We start from the raw sequence: 22,305 nt of genomic DNA on the forward strand, positions 1-22,305 counted from the left end.
ATGATTTTTTGAGTACTTTTCATGTGCTTGTTTGATTTTAGATTTCCTCATGTAAATTACTTGTTCGTATCTATATTCCTATTAGTCTAATTCCTATATTCCCATATTTCTCTGGACCCCAAGCCGACGCTCTAACCGCTGAGCCAAACTGGCCAGGGCCCATATTTCTCTTCTTGTTAATTTTCAAGGGCCCCTCACTTGGTCCAATTATGAATCCCTTGCTATAGCTTTTCTTAATCCTTTCATTTTTAACTTTTCTAAATCTTTGTATGTGTGGGTATACTGCTGGACCTTTAAGAAAATTCAATGGGGGGGGGGGGGCGGGTGTTTCTACATTCTATTTCTGTAATTACTATTAAAACTTCTGGCCCAGCCTGGCCGGTGTGGCTCAGTGGTTGAGCGTCAACCCATGTACCTAGAGGTCACTGGTTCGATTCCTGGTCAGGGCACATGCCCAGGTTGTGGGCTGGATCCCCAGTGTGGGGCATGCAGGAGGTGGCCAATTGATGTTCTCTCTCATCGGTTTCTATCTCTCTCTCCCTCTGCCTTCCTCTCTCTCTAAAATCATCAAAGAAAAAATTTAAACAAAACAAAACAAAAAAATACTTCTGGTCCAGCCAGTGTGACTCAGTGGATTGAGTATTGTCCCATGGACTGAGGTCCTGGTTCAATTCCTGGTCAGGGAACATGCCCAGGTTGTGGACTCGATCCCCAGTAGGGGGCATGCAGGAGGCAGCTAATCCATGTCTCTCACATTGATGTTTCTATCTCTCTCCCTCTCTCTCTAAAAAATCAATAAAAACACTAAAAAGTTTAAAAAATTTACATCTCATTTCATATTCTCCATTTACAGTGTTTTTCTGTTCCTTTTTCTTACCATCATACTCATACCCAGTATTTTCTTTGGGTCTTAAAAAAAATTTTTTTTCTTTATTGATTTTAGAGAGAGAAAGGGAGAGGGAGAGATAAAAACATCAATGAAAGAAAACATCGATTGGCTGCTTCCTGCATGCCCCCACTGAGGATCAGGCCCACAGCCTGAGCATGTGTGAGCATGTGCTTTGACCAGTGACCAAACCGGTGACTTGTTGGTTCCTGGGTTGATGCTCAACCACTGAACCACACCGGCCAGGCTTCTTTGGGTCTTTTTTTTTATCCTCACCCGAGGACATCCTTTCATTTTTTTGTTCAGATAGAGTAGGAGAGAGAGAAAGAGGGAGAAACATCGACGTGAAAGGGACACATCGAGTGGCTGCCACCCGCACGACCCAACCAAGGCCGAGGACAAACTGCAACCGAGATACGTGCCCTGGCCTGTTTGGTTCAGCAGTTAGAGCATCGACCTGCAGTCCAGGGAGACGCAGTTTATCTATCTCTGGAGGTATATAGCCCTGTTATCTAGTTATTTTGGTGCTGAGCTCATATTCCCCTGATGTGAGGAGCTGTTCTGGCTGGTAAAATGTATTAAGGGAAAGCTCAAAGCTAGACTCAACTTGGTTCAATCACCTGGACTTCAAGGGGTAAGGGGATGTGTGGGGGGATAAGCCAGAGGATGGACAGTCCCAGGCACCACAGCAGAGCTCTCACTCCCATCTGCTATCACACTACCTGACAATTCCTCTAGCAAGGGTTTCATCTTTAAACCCTCAGAGGAGGCCATCTTTCTGAGTCTGGAGGGGGAAAGGTGGAAGAGTGACTACTTCTGGCTGCTCATTTCCTCCCCTCAGCAGTGTTTGGTCCCCTGACACTAGCCCCCTAAACACCTGTCCCAGTGGTTCAGATGATTTCTGCACTGATGGTACAGCCAAGGGCCTTCCCAAGGCAACATGGGAGAGAGGTTAAGTGCCAGAATTTAAATCTCTAACCTATCCTGTAATTGCTGCCTCCAGCCATCCACCACTCATAATACGGGCCAGTTAATTTCCCCATAAGTCTCCAAAGCTGTGCTCGTTTCTGCGGTTTCTCCAGGGTTCCTTTCGGGCAAGGGAATTGGTGGTTTGTGCTGTTTGCCATCTTGGCAGGAGCCAGATACCCCAGCCAGGTATCCTCTGGGACTAATAGAGTTTATATCAGCCTCCTATTCACTGAAAGGACTCCTCTCACCCTCAGAGGTCCCAAGCCACATCCTCAGAATTGATTTGTCTGGTCCCTCAAATATATAAGCTCATTAATGATAGGATGCACCCAGGGGGTGTCAGCTGATTACTGACAAAGGGAGGGGGCATTTCAGGTCTTTAGAGGGTGATACCCCAATATCTTAGATGGTCCTTGGTGTGTGTGTGGGGTGCCTGAGCCCCTAATGTGTACTTGTTAGATCCATAGTCTTGGAGAACCCTAGACATAGAATGGTCCTGTCCTGCCCTTCCAGTGACTGAGCTTTTATCTGAGGAATGGTCAGCTTCCCTTCCAATATTGGGGTGTGATGGGAGCTTTTTAAGAGTTATCTCCAGCCTGGCCGGTGTGGCTCAGTGGTTGAGCATCAACCCATGCACCAAGAGGTTGCCAGTTCGATTCCCAGTCAGGGTACATGCCCAGGTTGTGGGTCCGACCCCCCAGTGTGTGGCATGCAGGAGACAGCCAATCGATGTTCTCTCTCATTGATGTTTCTATCTCTCTCTCTCTCCCTTCCTCTAAAAATCAATTAAAAAAAATTAAAAAAAGTTATCTCCACCCCTGACCGGTTTGGCTTAGTGTTTAGAGCATCGGCCCATGGACCAGAGAGTCTTGGGTTTGATTCCGGTCAAGGGCACGTACCTTGGTTGCAGTTTGGTCCCCGGCCCTGGTTGGGGTCATGCGGGAGGCAAGCAATCGATGTCTCTCACGACAATGTTTCTCTCTCTCTCTCTCCCTCCCACTCTGTCTGAAGATGAAAAAAAAAAGTTATCTTCATCTTTACATGGCATTCTTGGGGAGACAAGATGAGAGGATGGCTGCCCTGATGCCCCTCATCAGGACAGCCATTACCTTGTTAGCATTACCCTGTAGAACAATTTTTGGCCAGAACCTGGCACAGTGAGGCTACAACCTATAGGACCTGTTATCTCACCCACTGTCTGCTACGTCCTTGTGGAGGACAGCACCTGACCTGTGACACAATCCGCTTCTGAGAACGTAAGTGGGGGAAAAGGACTTTCTTTTATTATTTTTTTAAATCCTCATCTGAGGATATTTTTTTACATTTATCTTCAGACAGAATGGAAGGGAGAAAGAGAGAAACATCGATGTGAGAGAGACACATCGATTGGTTTCCACCTGCACAACCCCAACTGGGGCCGGGGATGAACCACAACCGAGGTATGTGCCCTTGCCTGGAATCGAACCCGGGACTCCCTGGTCCGCAGGCCGGCGCTCTAACCGCTGAGCCAAACCAGCCAGGGCAAAAGGACTTTCTTTTGATCATTAATCTCCAAATAAGTAGGTGACTTCTTTTTAGGGCCTGAGCTTTATCAGTGCTTGATTTGTTTGTCTACAGTAGTGGAATGGAGAAGGCAAATAAAAGGTGTCTGTTGGTGAAACAGTTAATACAGGTACCCATGAGCTGGAAACCCAGTTTAGGACTTAGAGCTCTAGGTACGGCAAGACCACAGTCCCTGAAGCTAGTCCCAAAACAAGTGACAAGAATAGGAGCCTTAGACCTGGGCCTACGAGTGCAAGAATTAGCACAGAAGACTCACAAGAAAGGGTCTGGATCCTAGAACTGGTGACATGTGGAAGGCTAGAGATAGCAGGCCCAATTTTTCTCTCTAAGTAGCCCATACTTCCCAGTCTTTATGATGAATCTTGCCCTTTTTGAGTCAGGAACTCTCACATTCCTCATTCAGGGGTCTGTCCTGAAAACATACATTCACAGCCATAATCCAGACCCTTGTAGGCAGACAGATGTACCACACAGTCCTTGACCTGGGCTCATCTTTTAGAACGAATTCTCAGCATCCACTCTCCCACCTCTGGACAAGAAGGCACTACATGACCCACCCTCCACCAAGTGAAGTATTTCAGCTCCATCAGGTAAGAGCTCCTGGGAACTCCATCTATAGCAAAAACCAGAAAGAGGGCAGAAAAATAAACAGACCACAGTGACCTTCATGTGTGCAAAGTACAATTGTTAAAAACAAAGCAACAAAAACAGAAAAGAGGCGGTAGCCTCAATGGGACAGTGCCAAAGCAGAGCCCTGTACTCTCAGACCTGCAGAGAGAGGGTCCCACGCTCCAACAGGTCTAGGGCTGACAGGCAGGGAGGTAGGGTCTCATGTGGAGGCCCTCATGGAAAAGAAAGGAGATCTGGTGGGGCTGATGGTGCGCTGGAGGGAGCCTGATCAAGATGGGGCTGTGGCCTCAGCTCCCTCCTCTGAGTCCCACACCTCAGACTGCAGGTAATCAGCAAAGAGAGCCTTGGCCCGGCGTAGGACGCGCCCCAGGTGGTGTTTTCGCACGAGGCGGTCAAAGTGCATGGCCAGCTCGTTGTAATCCAGCCCATTGCGCATGATGTGGTCACGGTGCTCCAGCAGGATGGCGAGACAGAGGAAGAGCATGAATGGGTTCCCCCGGCCAAACTCCTGGGGTGGGGGCAGGCCCAGTGGGTGTGGGGGTGGCAGGGACTTCCCAGGGTCTTGTGGGGAGCCCACCTCTGGCATCAAGGAGGATCCTGCAGCCACATCACCAGCAGGAGAGGCCTCCTGGGAGGATGGCGGAGATGAGGAGGATGGGGAATCAGGGTGGGAAGAGGAGGAGAGCAGTGGGTCTGAGGAGTTCAGCAAGGGCTCAGAGAGGGACTTAGAGCTGATGAGGGCAACTGGGTGGGGCAGCTGGACCAGAGGGTCCCTCCTGGGGCCGGTGTTATCCCTGAGTTGCTGGAAGTCATCCAGACTGGCTTGTCTCAGGAGACGCCCCCCACCACCAGGCCCCTGGCTGGTCATGGCCAAGTGGTCAACTGCATCTTCAAAAGCACTGCCTCCCCCACCGGCAGGCCTCAACATGTGCCTCTGTCTCACAGGCCGTCCCCTGTGGCTACCAAAGCCAGTGTCTGCCACCTGGCTGGGGGGTCCAACAAGCTCTACCTCATGTTCAGGAGGATCAGGGGGCAGTGAACTCCAGGTGACCTCAAGCATGCGGAGGGCATCATCAAAGGCAAACTCGCGCTTGAGTTCGAGCAGCAGCCAGCGATAACAGAAGAAGAGATCATCAGCACCAGCTTCTTGCAGATACTGGTAGAAGTCAGGGTCAGCATGTCGCAGCAACAACTTGAGGTGGGCAAACTTGGTGGCCATGGCACGGCCATCAGGATGGAAGTTCGCAGCCAGGCGCTTCATGATGCCACAAAAACAGACGAAGGCATGGCCTTCATGGTCCATGACAGCAAGGATGGGTGAGGCAAGGTCGCTCATGCCCTGGCAGTAAGATACCTGTGGGTGCGTAACGGCATAGGTGGTGAGCAGGTCGTGCAGTGCCCGCAGGTGTGGGCCATCCTCAGGCCCTGCATAGTAGGGGTGGGCCCGGTCAGTACGCAGCACATCCTTGAGGACCGTGCTGCGGATAAATTCCAGGTCCTCGGGGCTTGCTCGCTGTGCCCACTCACTCTTAAGCTGCTCATATTCCCGACTTTTGCGTTTCATATAGTCCATCCGTTCGCGGCCTGTCAGCCCATCTGGATATACATTCAGCAGGTACCGCCATACCACCTGGCCAAAGACAAAAAGAATGAGGCTGAGTTTCTATAGATGAGTTGCCACAATCCAGGGTATATCTGTCACCACCCACCCATCTACTCTGGACCTCTGTCCTCCAGAAAAGTCTGCCTTCCCACCTCTGACTCCTAGCCCCTTGTGAAGGAGAGCTCACTGCCCTGGAACATGACCATACCATCCTGTGACAGTGCGATCCACTGCATGTGTCTTATGAGCTACTCATGACTGTGGGAGTGATGGATCCAATGAGTGGTCAAGGAGGCTCACCTTTCGCAGGGAGGGCTCAACACCACCATGATAGATCCGCAGTCGCAACTCCTCAGGGCGGGAGAGCTGGCCCTCGTGGTTCAGGTATGTGTGGAACTCAGCATCGCTCAGGGGTGGTTTGAAAGGCTTGACATCCTCCCCATATGACCAGCTCAACACCTGCTGGACCTTAGACAAGGTGCGACCCACCTGTGAAGAAGGGGGGAGGCCACTGGTCAGCTAGGCAGGCTAAAAGCAGAGGTCAACCAGCATGTTCAGAATCAGGGGAGCCAGGTAGGCCTTGCCCTACAACCACAGTTGGGCCCAGGAGTCCCTGACACAACCTGAGAGAGGATGGACTGTGTGAAGGGCAGGGCAGCTGTTGTCAATGATGACCGTTTCTCAGCCAGCAGCACGTCGGAGCCAATAACATCCTTGGGGCTGATTATGTCCCAGTCTTCCAGCAGTGGGCCTGGACACACAGAGTGAAGCAACATGAGAATGAGGATGAGAACCCCGTACCTCAGGGCTGGGTTCCTCTCCTACCAGAGCCAGGCAACCACAGGGCAATGAGCAACTCCCACTCTCTCTTTCCATATCATCTAAATCATGCAAAAAATAAAGCCATGGCCTTGGCCTGTTTTGCTCAATGGTTAGAGCATTGGCCCGCAGACCAGAGAGTCCTGGGTTCGGTTCCTGCTAAGGGCACATACCTCAGTTGCAGTTTATCCCCGGCCCCGGTTGGGGTTGTGTGGGTGGCAACCAGTCCATGTGTCTCTCTCACATCGATGTTTCTCTCTCTCTCTCTCCCCCCCTCTCTCCCACTCTATCTTGAGAGAGAGAGAGAGAGAGAGAAAGAAACATCAAGGTGAGAGAGACACATCGCCTGGTTGCCACTCTATCTGAAGAGAGAGAGAGAAAGAGACATCAATGTGAGAGACACATTGCCTGGTTGCCTCCTGCACGACCCTGACCAGGTGACCAGGGATGGAACTGCAAGTAGGGTACGTGTCCTTGACCGGAATCGAACCCACAACTCTTTGGTCTGTGGGTCAATGCTCCAACCACCAAGTCAAACCGGCCAGGGCTAGACGGTCTTTTATATAAGGTAACTGTCTCACAAAATGGCTGGGCAGACTCTAATAGTAATATTTACTATGTGACAGGTACTCTGACAAGGGTGTAGCTTTAATATAAATAATAAGAATATGAGATAGCTCTGGCTGGTTTGGCTCAGTGATCAGAGTGTCGGCCTGCGGACCAAAGGGTCTCGGGTTCGATTCTGGTCAAGGGCACATACTTGGGTTACAGGTTCAATCCCTGGCCCTGGTTGGGGTATGTGCAGGAGGCAACCAGTTGATGTCTCTCTCACATCGATGTCTCTCTCTCCCTCCCTCTCTCCTTTCCACGTTCTAAAAATCAATGGAAAAAATATCCTTGGGTGAGGATTAAAAAATAAATAAATAAATATAAGAACATGAGACATTTCTATAGTGCTAGGTACCAGGAAGTGTTCTGAGCCCTTTGCAAATTTTAGCTTTTTTTTTTTTAGAGTTGAATTAAAAAAATTTTTTTTCTTTATTGATTTTAGAGAGAGGAAGGGAGAGGGAGAGATAGAAACATCAATGAGAGAGAACACTGACTGGCTGCCTCCGGCCTGCCCCACACTGGGGATTGGGCCCATAACCTGGGCATGTGTCCTGACCACGAATTGAACCAGCAACCTCTTGGTGCATGAGTCGATACTGAACCATTGAGCCACACCAGCCGGGCTAGAGTTGAAATCTTTTAATTGATTTTTTTTTAGAGAGAGACACACACACAGAGAGAAATATCGATCTGTTGTTTCCCATATGTGCCCTGACCAAGTATCGAACCCGCAACCTAGGTATGTGCCCTGACTGGGAATCGAACCCACAACTTTTTGGTGCACGGGATGATGCTCCAACCAACTGAGCTACATTGGGCAAGGCTTAGCTTATTTAATAGTCACATCCATCCTATAAGTTAGGCACTATTATTATCACCACTCTTTTTATGAGGAAACAGGCACAGTTAGGATAAGATAGTTGCCCAAGGCCCCACAGCTAGTGAGTGAAAGAACCAAAAATTTAAGCCCAGGCCTGAAGCTGGAGTGCCCAAACTCATAATCGTATATATAGATTACCATGATCATTACAGCCAATGACTAAAGGGTTGGAACAATTAGTAAGTGGCCAAGGTGCTACAGATAGGAAATGGTAGGGCCAGGATCTGAACTTCCTCATTTGCCTTACTCCAAGAGCCCAGATAGATTTGGAACAAGCATGTTGTATATGATAGACAGAGGAAACAATGCTATGCTTGACTTTCTCCAGTTCTGGCCCTTGAAACATCAGCAGAAGTCAGTCTCTTTTCTCATTTCTTTAAACTCCCTCACATACTTTCTTCCCATCTCAAATATGATATGATGGCTGAAGCAGCAGTGGCCACTTGAAGGTTAAGTTCGAGAGATTTAGGAGATGTCAGCCCTGGCACTACAGAACTGCTAAGCTGACAATATCCAGTGGCTTTCAAACTCTATTATATGAAACAAATCAACTTGGATTTGTTTAATCTGTTGTCATCCCTAAGCAGCCTTTCCATGGAGTTCACTGTACTTTCTCCCTCAGAGCTGAGGGGGAAGCAAACCCTAGACCATATTTGGATGTCACTGCCCCTTGTTGGATGTCTCATAGTGTACTATGAACAAGGAATCCAAAGGGGAGCCTGAGAGCCACTCTACACATGACCTCCTTTTCTTTTCCTCATGAGTCAACAGTATCTCTATCTGTTTAGTTGTTTAAACCAGAAACCCGAGAGATGTCCTTGCTGCTTCCCACTCTCTTAACTCCAGGGTCAAACCGTTGCTATGCCCCGTGGCTCCTGCATGCAGAACATACTTTAATCCCACCTCTTCTCTCATTTCCACCTTGTCACCTGTCTGAGCCATGACATCTTTCACCTGAAACTGCCGTCTAACCAGTCCCTGCTTCCTGTTTTCCCTCTCCACTCTCTCCAGGCAGCTGTCAGAGAGGTCTTTCCAAAACATTAATCACAGCATTAAAACACAACAGGTAAAATGGAGGTCACACTACTGAACAGGTAAAATGAAGAAGGCTAAACTAATGGCCTGAAACACCAAGAAGAAATCTGTCAAGGCACAGAGCTAAAGCTTGATGATTTGAGTAAAAAAGTAGAGAGACCTGGAAGACAAGTCCAGGAGACCTAATACACAAATACTAGGAAATGCAGGGGGAGGAAGGATATCAGTGAAGACAGTATATTCACATAGGCATGAAGGAGAATGTCCTTAGGATGAAGAAATGATTTACCAAGTCTTAGATAGGATTACTTAACAAACAACACATACAACAGCTCTGGCCGGTTTGGCTCAGCGGTTGGAGCGTCGGCCTGCAGACCAGAGAGACTTGGGTTCGGTTCCTGCTGGGGGAACGTACCAAAAGAAAACAAAAACACATACAACAGGCCTCCCTGACTATATCCAGATGCTGGTGAAATGCCCAAATTCCAGGAAGGAAGAAAAACTCTTGCCAGCTTCCAAAGACAAGGAGCAGGCTGCTTACAACAGAAAGAAGGTCAGAATGGTGATGGACTTTTGTTCCACAACTCTGGAAGCAAGAGATAGTGGCTCACGGCACCTATGGAGCGCTGAGTACAAGGGCCTAAGATCCAAGAGCTCCATGCCCAGCCAAAACAATACATATTTGTGGTGGCCAAAGAAAGACATTTTTTGTCACTAGAGTACATCTAACCCACATACCTTATTGGAAGAGAACAAATAAGTTCTCAAAGAAAATGACTACTGAATGACTACAAGGCTCAAGGTAGGGAAGGCAAAGGAAGGGTAAATGATAATGGGCCATAAGTTTGTACCATATATAGTTAAACATAAAAAGACAGACACTGTGATTGGGAGTTTGTAATCTTAAGTGTTACTTTAGCATTCTTGAAACATAAGCAACCTACTATAAAGAAAAGATAATAATAGACTGGAATTTAAAAAGAAACAAAAATTACCGTCTTAGCAAAACCCAAAAGTTAAGGGTTAGGGATCAGAGGAAGAATTGGAATTAGAAGTGTTCCAGCCCTGGTTGGGTAGCTCAGTTGGTTAGAGCATTGTTCTAATAAGCCAAGGTTGCGGATTCCATCCCCGGTGAGGGCACATACAAGAATCAACCAATGAATGCATAAATAAGTGGAATGACACATCTCTCCCTCCCCCCAAAAAAGTATTCCAAAGTTTTCATTTCAAGGACGAGGGAGGGTGGGAAACACTCAAGGGGAAAAGTGGTCTAAAGATTTCACTGTCAATTGTGTAAAAATGTAAATACAGCTATGGATTTTTATGAGAGATATACCTAAAACTAGGTGACAAAGAAAGGATGAGAATTGTAGAAACTTGAAAGCATACCAGGTAAACACAAATAGAAAGCAAGAGCAGCAATGTGAATGTCAGAAAAAAAACACCACTCAAGGCCAAAAACATTACAGGAAAAAAGAGATATTCTACATTGACTTTATTTATTTATTTATTTATTTTTTTTAGGGAGAGAGGAAGGGATAGAGAGATAGAAACATCGATTGGCTGCCTCCTGCACACCTCCTACTGGGGATCAAACCCGAAACCCGGTCGGTCATGTGCCCTGACCAGAAATCAAACCTGGACCTCTTGGTCCATGGAACAACACTCAATCTATTGAGCCACACTGGCTGTGCTCTACATTGATTTTAAAAAGAAAGAAACCACTGGGTAAAGGATTTCTACAAGCACTAACTCATCTAGTGGCAAAACCTGATCTGAACTGACATGAGACTATATATAGTTATGTAACCCACTGTGAATATGCACACATTTCCCTGAAGAAACACCCAAGTGTTTCATTATAGGGTGTTGCCCCAGGCCCTGCTTGTGGTATTGCATAACATATTCTGTATGTACTATATTTCCTCATCATAAAATTGTCAAACTTTCCAAACCCTAAATTAATATATAAATGCTGTACAAAAAAATAAAATGCTGTACAATGCCAATCAGAAATCAAATGGGGTTTTTCCTGGAACTGGATAGAATTATTTTAAGGTTCATATGAAAGAATTCACATTTAAGAATAGTTAAGAAGTTCAAAGCGGGCGGGTGCTGGGGGGGTGGGGTGGGCAGGTGAACAACAACAACAAAAAGAATAGTTAAGAAAAAGAAGAATCAAGAAAAAGAACAGTGGGAGGATGGCAATGCTTGCCTTATTAAAATTTTTACCACAAAAGCACTGTGATAAAAATATGATGTTAGCATAGCAATAGACAAAGAGAACCACTTAGTGGAATACAATAGAAAGCCCAGAAATAATTACAAGTACACATGGGAACTCAGTATTGACAAAAATGGCATTTCAAATCAGCATAGAAAAGGTGGTTATTTTGTCCGGCCAGTGTGGCTCAGTGGATTGGGCATTGTCCTGTGGACTGAGAGGTCCCAGTTGGATTCCTGGTCAGGGCACATGCCCAGGTTGCGGGCTCGATGCAGGAGGTAGCTGATCGATGTTTCTCTCTCACATCAATGTTTCTACCTCTCTCTTTCTCTCCCCTTCCTCTCTCTCTCTAAAAAAAAAAAAAAAAAAAATCAATAAAAACATATTAAAAAAAACCCAGCCCTGGCTGGTTTTGCTCAGTGGTTAGAGCATCGGCCTGTGGACCAGAGAGTCCTGGGTTCAGTTCCCGCTAAAGGCACATACCTCGGTTGCAGTTTGTCCCCAGCCCTGGTTGGGGTTGTGTGGGTGGCAACCAGTCGATATGTCTCTATCACATCGATGTTTCTCTCTCTCTCTCTTCCCCCCTCTCTATCTGAAGATAAACGCAAGGAAATGTCCTCGGGTGAGGATTAAAAAAAAAAAAAAAAGTGGTTATTTAAAAAATGATGCTGGCCCTGGCCGGTTTGCTCAATGGTTAGAGCATCGGCCTGCAGACCAAATTGTGGGTTCGATTCCGGTCAAGGGCATGTACCTTGGTTGCGGTTTGTCCCTGGCTCTGATCGGGGCCATGCAGGAGGCAACCAGTAGATGTATCTCTCTCACATTGATGTTTCTCTCTTTCTCTCCCCCTCCCTCCCACTCTATTTGAAGATAAATAGAAAAATATCCTCAGGTGAAGATAAAAATAAATAAATAAATAAAAAATGATGCTGCCCTGGCCAGTGTGACTCGGTTGGAGCACTGTCCCATACACCAAAAGGTGGCAGGTTCGATACTCGGTCAGGGCACATACCCAGGTTGCAGGTTCAATCCTTGGTTGAAGTTCATGCAGGAGGCAACTGATTGGTGTTTCTCACATCTATGTCTGCTTCTCTCTCTCTCTCTCAAAACAAATAAACAAACAAATAAATAAATGAATAAATGATCCTGGCATAATTGACTACCTGGAATTTTTTTTTGAAAAAGCTCCATCTATAAAAAAAAGCTATATCTAGTTGTCATAATGTTGACAGAATAGAGATTTATATGTAAAAAAAAAAAAAAACATATTAGGAGATGTAGGAGAATACTTATATAAGCTTATGGATGGGGAAGATGTTCCAAATTAAGAGGAGAAACTCAAACATCATAAAGAAAAAGATATATATATAAAACTACATATAAATTTTAATTAAAAAACTTTTTTTTCATTTATCTTCAGGTAGAGCGGGAAGGGGGGGGGGGAGAGAAACATCAATGTGAGAGAGGCACATCGAGTGGCTGCCACCCACACGACCCCAACCAGAGCCGGAGACAAACTACAACCTAGGTACATGCCCTTAGCAGGATCCGAACCTGGGACTCTGGTCTGCAGGCTGATGCTCTAACCACTGAACCAAGCTGGCCAGGGCTTAATTAACATTTTTAAAATATGTTTTTAATTGATTTTTTAGAGAGAGGAAGGGAGAGAGAGAACATCAATGTGAGAAACATGGATCTGCTGCCTCCTACATGCCCCCTACAGGGGATTGAGCCTGCAACCTGGGCATGTGGAATGGAACCAGGACCTCTGAGTCCATGGGACGATACTTAATTCACTGAGCCACTCTGGCCAGGCTAAATTTAAATTTTTGATAGGACAAAAAAAATCACCATAAACAATGCCTTAAAATAAAAGGTAAACTGGGAAAAACATTTGCAATACATCTAACGGAAAGAGAATTCCTATCACAAATGCACAAATTGGTCAAAGGCCAGGCTTGGCCTTTGTAGAGGTGACAGAAACTGACTTCTTTCCAGAAAGAGGGACTGGGTCATCCAAATGGTCATAATATGCCTGTTTTTTAATTAATTAATTAATTTGGTACGTGCCCCTAGTGGGAACCGAACCTGGGACTCTCTGATCTGCAGGCCGATGCTCCAACTGCTGAGCCAAATCGGCCAGGGAAATGCCTATTGCTTTCACCATCATAAACACAACCACAAGAACGCTGTTAATAATAATATTTATTTATTTATTTATTATTTTTTTATCCTCACCCAAGGACATTTTTCGATATCCTGTTCAGATAGAGTGGGAGGGAGAGAGAGAGAAAAACATCGACGTGAAAGGGACACATCGAGTGGTTGCCACCCACACGACCCAATCAGGGCGAGGGACAAACTGCAACTGAGGCACGTGCCCTTAGCAGGAACCGAACCCAGGTCTCTCCAGACTGCAGGCCAATGCTCCAACCACTGACCCAAACCGGCCAGGGCTGTTAATAGTATTTATAATAAAATCTCCATCTATTGGATACTTATTAATGTATAGTATGATACCATTTATGTTACAAACATACTATTTATGTATATATACAAATGCGAATATCCTTAAGTATTTTTATTTGTGGATAAATTTCTGAGGGGGTGTGCGTGAGTGCGTGCGTGTGCACACATGCATGACATGAATAAATAAAGGATTTGCAAGGTTATGTTCAAACCAATCAAAGTAGTTCCAACAGGGCAAAAGGGTAGGGGATTGAAATAGGCATAGTGGTTCCAGGAAACTTCAGCATTAGTATTTGAAATGCCTTCGTTTTTAATAAGGAGAATATTTTACTGGGTAATTCAAACTTAGTTTTAATTTAAATAATTTATTTTAAAAATACAACTCCAATCAAATTCCCATCAGGATTTCAATGGAATGATAAGCTAACTCTATCAAATGAAAAGCACAATAAATACACAGAATATTCAAGGAAAAATTTAAAAAAGGAAATCATTAAATATATCATAAAGCGCCCTGGCCGGTTTGGCTCAGCGGTTAGAGCGTCGGCCTGCGGTCCAGAGAGACCCGGGTTCGGTTCCCGCTAAGGGCAAGTACCTCGGTTGCAGTTTGTCCCCGGCCCTGGTTGGTCGTGCGGGTGGCAGCCACTCGATGTGTCCCTTTCACATCGATGTTTCTCTCTCTCTCTCTCCCTCCTGCTCTATCTGAACAAAGAATGAAAAAGTGTCCTCGGGTGAGGATAAAAATATCTATCTATCTATCTATCTATCTATCTATCTATCTATCTATCTATCTATCTATCTATCATAAAGCTATGTGATTAAAACAACATGATAACTGGTCAAGAATTTAACAGAGATCAATGTTAGAGCATCAGGAATTTAGAAATGAACGTGTGTAGCCAGTTCGGTGTGGCTCAGTGGTTGAGCATCAAACCATGCACCAAGAGGTCACTGGTTTGATTCCCGGTCGGGACACATGCCCAGGTTATGGGCCAAGTCCCCAGTGGAGGCATGCAGGAGGAGACCTGTTGATGTTCTCTCTCATCAATGTTTCTATCTCTCTTTCCCTCTCCCTTCCTCTCCCTCTAAAAATCAATAAAGAAAAAAAAAAAGGAAACAAACTTGTGTAGATGCGGGGATTTGATAAATAAGACATTTATCAAAGGAAGAAAAGAACGGACTTATCAATAACCGAAAAGTTGATTCTCTTTAAAAAAAAAAAAAACGCCAAACTTTTAAATGTCTTTCTGGCCCTGCCTGGTGTGGCTCAGTGGCTGAAGCGTTGGCCTGTGCACCAGGGGTCACGGGTTCAATTCCCAGCCAAGGGTGCATACCTGGGTTGCAGGCTCAATTCCGGGGCCCTGTTTGATCCCTGGCCCATTTGGGACATGTGCAGGAGGCAACCAGTCGATGTGTCTCTCTCGCATTGGTGTTTCTTCCACTCTCTCTAAAAAACAAAACAAAACAATGGGAAAAAAATCCTCCGGTGAGGATTAACTAACTAACTGTCTTTCTGCCAGACTGATGGGTGTCTGTCTCTGTGCTTTATTTGGATTTGTTTCAGTTCTTATGCATTTGGAGTTTTCTTTATGTATTTATTAGCTGAGAAGATTTGATTTCTTTACTGAAATAGCATTACTATGTCTATTTTACAGGTAAGGAAAGCCAGGCTTGAGAAATTAGTTAAGTGACTGATGTAAGCACATAGGGCTACTCAGGGGCAGAAGTTCCTGTTTCTCTGGCTACTGTATTTTTTTGTTTTAATCCTAACCCAAGGACATGCTTTTATTGATTTTAGAGAGAGAAGAAGGGAGAGGAAGAGAGTGAAACATCGACTGGTTGCCTCCCACACGTGCCCCGAGCAGGGATCAAACCTGCAACCTACTATGTGCTCTGACCAGGAATGGAATCCACAACTAACTAAATGTGTATGAGATGATGCTCCCACCAACTGAGCCTCACTGGGCAGGATTGTCTTTTTTCATTTGTCTGTCTGCCTGTCTCTGTCACTATCTTTCTCTCTGACTCTTGTATCACTCTCTCTCTCTTTCTCTTGTCTCTTTTTCTCAAGGCTGCCAATCTTAATAAGCCCAAAAGTTTATAGAGTCAAATAGTCAAGAGCAAAGACTGGGGAGTCATTTCAGCAACCAGCTCAGTTCAAATCCTGTTCCCCCACTTAGTTTGTGTGACATGGACAAGTTCTGTCCTCTTTCTGAGCCTGTTTTATCTATAACATGGGGAGAACAATCAGCTCTACCCAATAGGACTTTTTTTTTTATCCTCACCCAAAGACATTTTTCCATTTTTTGTTCATAGAGTAGGAGGGAGAGAGAGGAAGAGAGAGAGAGAGAAACATCGACGTGAAAGGGACACATCGAATGGCTGCCACCTGCACAACCAACCAGGGCCAGGGACAAACTGCAACCAAGGTATGTGCCCTTAGCGGGAACCAAACCCGGGTCTCCCTGGACCACAGGCTGACGCTCTAACCACAGAGAAAACCAGCCAGGGCTAATTTATTTTTTATTATTTTTTATTTTTTAATTTATTATCCTATAGGACTTTTTTGACAATCCAATTAATAAATATTACGTGTGTAGCCCGGCTGGTGTGGCTCACTGGACTGAGCCACATCCTGGTCAGGGCACATGCCCAGGTTGCAGGCTTGATCCCTGTTGGGGGTTATGCAGGAGGCAGCCCATTAATGTTTCTGTCTCATCGATGTTTCTATCTCTCTCTCCCTTCCTCTCTCTAAAATATCAATGAAGCCCTGGCCAATTTGGCTTAGCTGTTAGAGCACTGGCCCACAGACCAAAAAGTCACAGGTTCGATTCCAGTCAAGGGCACGTACCACGGGTTGCAGTTTGGGCCCTGGCCCTGGTCGGGGTCATGCAGGAGGCAACTAGTTGATGTGTCTCTCTCAGGTCGATAATTCTCTCTTTTTCTCTCTCTCTCCCTCCCACTCTACCTGAAGATAAGTGGAAAAATGTCCTCAGGTGAAGATTAAAAAAAAAAATATTTAAAAAAATATTATGTGTGTAAAATGTCCCCAAGTGTTCAACACATGTTAGCTATTTGATGTCAATAAAATGCCTCAGTCATCCCAAATGGCCACAGGAGTTACCTGAGTCTAGGAAGTAGGTCTTCCGTTCCACAATTTTTTTATTTTAAAAACTTTCAAATCTATAATAAAGTTAAAAAGATGAATACATTCCCCTGGCCGGTTTGGTTCAGCAGTTAGAGCATCAGCCCATGGATCAAAGGTTTGCGGGTTCAATTCCCAGTCAAGGGCACGTACCTGGGTTGCAGGGTCAATCCCCAGCCCCAGTCGAGATTGTGCAGGAGGCAGCCAATTGATGTGTCTCTCTCACATTGATGTTTTTCTCTTTCTCTTTCTCTCTCTCCTTCCCTTCCTTCCATTCTATCTAAAAATCAATGAAAAAATATCCTCGGGTGAGGATTAACAACAATAAATAAAATAAAATAAAATAAAATAAAATAAAAATAAAAGGAGTTAGGGCTTCTTAGAGAAATGGACGATTCCAGGTTTGGACAGAAAATGTACAAGATGAGTCTGAAACACCTTGATGTGCCCAATAATAAAAAAAAAACTATACAAGACCTTATACTTAAGGGGGAAAAAAGATGAATACATTGAACACCCATACATCCTTCATCTAGCTCCCCTAACTAGTCACAATTTTGCCACATTTGTTTTATTTCACTTTCTCCATGCATATACATATCATTTTGGGTGAATCTGTGTGCTCTGAGGGACCAGCATAGGCAAGAGTAGGGAATAAATATGAGAAGACAAGAAGTAACTGAGACCAAGGGAACAAATGAATGAGTGAGCAAGAATCTAAACAAATGAATATGAGTACAGGATGAGTAAATAAATAAATACAACTGCCATTATTATAATCAGCATTGCTATATTTACATATTATTATAACTGGAACATACTATTGTATTCCATAGCTCTATTGCTATACTGCATTATATAATTGTATATTGCTAGAATATGTACTACAATAGTAAATATAATTAATGTTATTAGAGCTAATACTTTTTTTTTTTTTATCCTCACCCGAGGAATTTCTTCCATCTTTGTTCAGATAGAGTGGGAGAGAGATGGGGAGAGAGGGAGAGAGAGAAAGAGAGAGAGAGAGAAAGAGAAACATCGACGTAAAGGGGACATATCTAGTGGCTGCCTCCCGCACGACCCCAACCAGGGCCGGGGACGAACTGCAACTGAGGTACGTGCCCTTGACCGGAATCGAACCCGCGACTCGTTGGTCCGTGGGCCGACGCTCTAACCGCTGAGCCAAACCGGCCAGGGACAGAGCTAAAACTTTTTGAGCATTCACTATACAGTCATGCACCGTTACAGGCATTTTACATGAATTTCCCTGTTTAATCCTCCCGATAGCCCTAAGATACGGTTATCTATACGCATAAAGAAATTGAGGCCCAGTTGCCAACCCAGGACTCTGAACTAGGCTACCTTACTCCTTAGCGCACTGTGAGACAGTGTACTGCAAGGAGTGGAATCACCGTATGGGGACAGGGTAGGTAGGTCCCAGAGCAGTGCCCCTCAGGACACTGGGTACTCACTGTCCTCAGTGGGCCGAATGTCTACCCGCAGCTGCAGGTAAGGTTTGGAGGCAGTGATGAAGGCTGTGCTGAGGTCCCAGTCAGACAGGAGTGAGAGGTAAGCTTCCTGCCCCAGCCGATCCCGGCCCAGGTAGCTGATGCCAAAGTTCTTCTTCCTGGACATGGGAGGTGCAGCAGCTCTCAGTGCCCCAGTGCCCTAGAGGCCTCAGGGACAGTTTCCAAAAGAATCAGGGGAAGGTAGATGGTGTTGACAACAACTTTCTACTATGTGCTAGATATTGTGCTAAGGATTGAGGGCAGATCATTCATCTCTACTTTGTTACACAAATACAGAAACAGACACACACCTGTTTGTATCTGGAGGGCATACTGGAAACTGGTAAAATGTTGGTACCCTCTAGGGAGGGTAACAGGGTAGTTGAAGGATAGAAGTGGAAAGAAAGCAACCTTCTTACTGCATTAAAAAAAGCAATCTGTATGTCATTTTTCACAACAAAAGATGTTTATGCAAAACAGTCAAATAACAACTAGGAATTTGTTCTCAGATACACTTGTGTAACTATGCAAAGAAGTATGTCGTGTGATGACTACTGTAACCATGGAAACATCCTAAATACCCATCACTTTTGTACTCTTTGTTTGTTACCATATGCATGTATTCCTCTAAAATAACCACCACAATAAAATAACCATCATACCTGCCTTAAAGAGACACCACTTTTCATCTATCAGGTTGGCAAAATTTCCAGTGTTTTCGAGGGTATGAGGGAAACAGATTTTATATGCTGCTGGTGAGATTGTAAATTGGTAAAACCTGTCTGGAGAGCATTTCGGAACCACCTGTTAAAATTTTTAAAAGCATACACCCTTTAATCCAGCAATACCAGTGCTAAGAATTTATCCTATGACTCGCTTTCCTCAAATACTCCAAGATATGCATATATGGCTGTTCACTGTGGGATTATTTATAATAATAAAATGGACAAATAATCTACCAAACAACAACATGAAGAAGCCAAACAACCGCTGTTGAGGTGGGTAGACCACTGGTCAGTCACCAGCCTTCCGTTACTCACCCATTTAAGTCAAATGCTCGGATGAGGATGTGCTGCAACACATCGAGTGAGGTGATCTGGGGGTCAACAGCAAAAGAGCGGAACTCAGGTGGCAAGAAGCTCTCACATTTCTGGGGAGAGAAGACACGGAGTAGGCCATATCACCATGTTGAAATGGAGTGAGCAGTAGGAGGCAAGGTCAGAGAAGTGGTGGGGGATCACCATGTCCAGTCTGGCCTCTATTTAATCAGTCTTCCATGCTGCAACAAATCTAGCACATCAAGTTACAACACTTTCCTGCTTAAATACCTTCAAAAGTCCCCAACAGATAGGCCTATAGGCCCTCAGCCAGCCTCTCCCTATGAACTTTTTTGAACTTTACATTCTGGTACTACCAAAGTGCTGTAAGTTACTTTGAACATATCCTGGCTCAGGCCTTTGCTTGTGCTGATCCCCCTGTCTGAAAGGTTCTTCCCACTTTCTTTAAATGGTTCACTCACAGCTCAGGTATCATCTCTTTTCTGAACTCCCAAACCTCTACTTTAGAGATTCCTCTAGTACCCTTAAGTAGTTCTTTGGTTCTCTCCAGAATCTACCCTCTTCTCAGCACCACCAGTACCACCACCCCAGTCTGAGCCACCATCATTGCTTGCTGGAACTAGTGCAACGGCTTTCTTACTCAGACTACACACCAAAGGCCTTTCACAATCTGCCCCTCTCTCACCTCTCTGATTCACCTTCATCCACTCTTCCTCTCACTCCCTCGGCTCCAGCAATATGGAAACCTAAGAGCACATGCCAAGCTCCTCACACCTCCTAAGCCTTTGCCCTTGCTGTTTCCTCTGCCTAGAACACTCATCCCTCGGTTAGACATATGCTGACTCCTTTTAATTCGGGTCTCTGCTTCAATACCTCTCTTGGGATTTCCCTGTATAACCTTGTCTAAAGTAACACCCTAGTTCAGAACCTTTTTCATTATTTCCTCATGTCATTTATCAGAGTCTGAAGCATCTCACTTATTTCGCTGGTTGTCTCCCTCACCTGGTGGGGACTTGCACAAAAGTGCACTCTCAACACATATGTTAACTGACTTCGGTGCCTCCTTTTCAGACAGCAACCCTACCCCCATTCCTCAAGTATTAAGGCCCCTCCTCCACCTCTATAGCCCCTCTTCTCTACCATAATCTCCACCCAACCATTTTTAGTCTCTATACCTTCCAGCCTTGCCCCTGCATTCCCAGGTCCAGACTACTCCACCCTCTGCCACCATCACTAGGCCCTCCAGCCTCGCCCCTCAGGTAACACTGCAAATCTCAGGTCCCGCCCTCCATCCGGGGACAGCCACCGCCTTCTCCTCCCCTGGGAGTCCCGGGCCTCACCTTGACTCGGACCCGTACCACCTCTCGCTCCTCCTCCTCAGCTGCCGCCGCTTGGACTCCCCCGCCAGGCGGTGGCGCTCCGGAGCCGGTCAAATCCGAAGACCCAGAGGCCGTCGCCATCCCGCCGCCACCCACCTTAGGGTGACGGGTGACGGTTGCCCCCCTACCCCCACACACACCCCAGAGTGCGGGCGCCCGCAGCCCCACCTTGCGCCCGGGCGCAGGCGCAGAGGGCACTGCGCGACCCTAGCAAACCCTCCATGCCCCCCCCCGCACCTGGCGAAATGGAGGTCACCCCTGCGCGTGCGCATAGGCTACTCTTGCCAGGAGTCCCGCCCCCCAATGACCGGCATTTTGCCTCACATCAGCCAGTGCGCAGGCGCCTACTGAAGTCCCACCTCCCCTTGTCCGCGATTTGGTTGTTTGGGCAGTTTACTTCCAGATTCACCTAGTTAGTGTTAAAGTGATAATCTAGTCTAGCGAGGAAAGTGGGCGGGGAAAGGAAGCCGCTGCGCGATGACGTTAGACACCCCCCCCCAGCCTGCTCCAAGTTGCCTGTGCCTCAGCTTACAGAGAATGTCATGTATTTCAAATGCTGTGGCCCTCTCTTCAAATGAATCTGCTGAGCGGGAAAAATAACCCTTTTTCCAGAATCTTTAAAAAAAATAGTTTACACATTGTGAAAATTCATGGAGCTGTAAATTTTAAATTTTTGTAATTTTTTTGCATGTTATACTTCAATAAATAATTTAACAAAAAAGCCATTTTTATGTTCTCTGGAGATCTTAGCTTTTTCAAGTTTGGCTTTTTTTCTTTATGGATTTTAGAGAGAGAAGAAGGGAGAGAGAGAAATATTGACATGAGAGAGACACATCGATGTGAGATGCATCAATTGGTTGCCTCCCACAGTACCAGACCAGGGCTTGGACCGAAATGCAACCGCAACTCTGGTCCAGGAGCTGGTGCTGTAATTGCTGAGCCAAACAGGCCAGGGCTGACTTTGTTTTATTTAATCCTCCAGGACAGCATATTGAGGTTGGTCCTGTTATTAAATGGTGTGTGTCCACTAAATATTGGCTGAAAGACTGAACATATCTTTAACTACCTCTGAGAAACTTTATGTATGGAAAATACAAAAAGGCATTCTCACTTTATTGCACAACATCTGTATGGTTTGGACAAAATACAGACTGCTCTTGCAAATGTAATTTTTGTGTGTGTGTGTGTTTTGTATTGTTTTACTTTTCTTCTTTAAATGTAATTTAAAAATTTTTCAGACATAAACTTAACATGTATTTATTATTTTTGTTACAGATGTTTCTCCTTTTCCCCCCACTGACACCCTTCTCCTGATCCTGCTCCCACCCCCCAATGGCATTGTTGTCTAGGTCCATTGGTTATGCATACATGCATATAAGTTCTTGGTTTACTTCTTCCCTCCCCCCTGCTCCCGTCTTCTGAGGTTTGTCAGTTTGTACACTACTTCTATGTCTCTGGGTCTATTTTGTTCATCAGTTTATTTTGTTCATTGTATTCCACAAATAAGTGAAATTACATCTTCATTTGT

General features: G+C 45.5%; 1 protein-coding gene across 2 annotated transcripts; it reads right to left on the reverse strand.

The window, feature by feature from the left end:
* Nucleotides 1-4,082: 4,082 nt before the first annotated feature.
* TBC1D25 (TBC1 domain family member 25) lies at nucleotides 4,083-20,918 on the reverse strand. 2 transcript variants are annotated; one of them, XM_036271215.1, is made up of 6 exons: nucleotides 20,739-20,918; nucleotides 19,381-19,490; nucleotides 18,305-18,459; nucleotides 6,275-6,402; nucleotides 5,952-6,140; nucleotides 4,083-5,678 (listed from the first exon to the last, which is right to left on the reverse strand). In XM_036271215.1, the coding sequence occupies exons 1-6, from the start codon at nucleotides 20,856-20,858 to the stop codon at nucleotides 4,317-4,319; spliced, it is 2,064 nt and encodes a 687-aa protein (XP_036127108.1). In that variant the 5' UTR covers nucleotides 20,859-20,918; the 3' UTR covers nucleotides 4,083-4,316. The 2 variants fall into 2 exon arrangements, with proteins under 2 accessions (XP_036127108.1, XP_036127109.1); XM_036271216.1 differs by lacking the exon at nucleotides 18,305-18,459 and having other exon boundaries at nucleotides 20,739-20,915.
* Nucleotides 20,919-22,305: the final 1,387 nt, after the last annotated feature.

This window comes from Molossus molossus, unplaced genomic scaffold (assembly GCF_014108415.1).
Source record: "Molossus molossus isolate mMolMol1 unplaced genomic scaffold, mMolMol1.p scaffold_m16_p_2, whole genome shotgun sequence".
Lineage (NCBI taxonomy): Eukaryota > Metazoa > Chordata > Mammalia > Chiroptera > Molossidae > Molossus > Molossus molossus.

Bases quoted from the DNA above. Each gene is read 5' to 3' on its own strand.
- TBC1D25 (XM_036271215.1), bottom strand. From the start codon at position 20,858: ATGGCGACGGCCTCTGGGTCTTCGGATTTGACCGGCTCCGGAGCGCCA. The intron at 19,491-20,738 runs GTGAGGCCCGGG...TTCTCTCCCCAG, and splicing joins TGGTACGGGTCCGAGTCAAG to AAATGTGAGAGCTTCTTGCC. The intron at 6,403-18,304 runs GTGAGTACCCAG...CTGTGTGTCCAG, and splicing joins CATTCGGCCCACTGAGGACA to GCCCACTGCTGGAAGACTGG.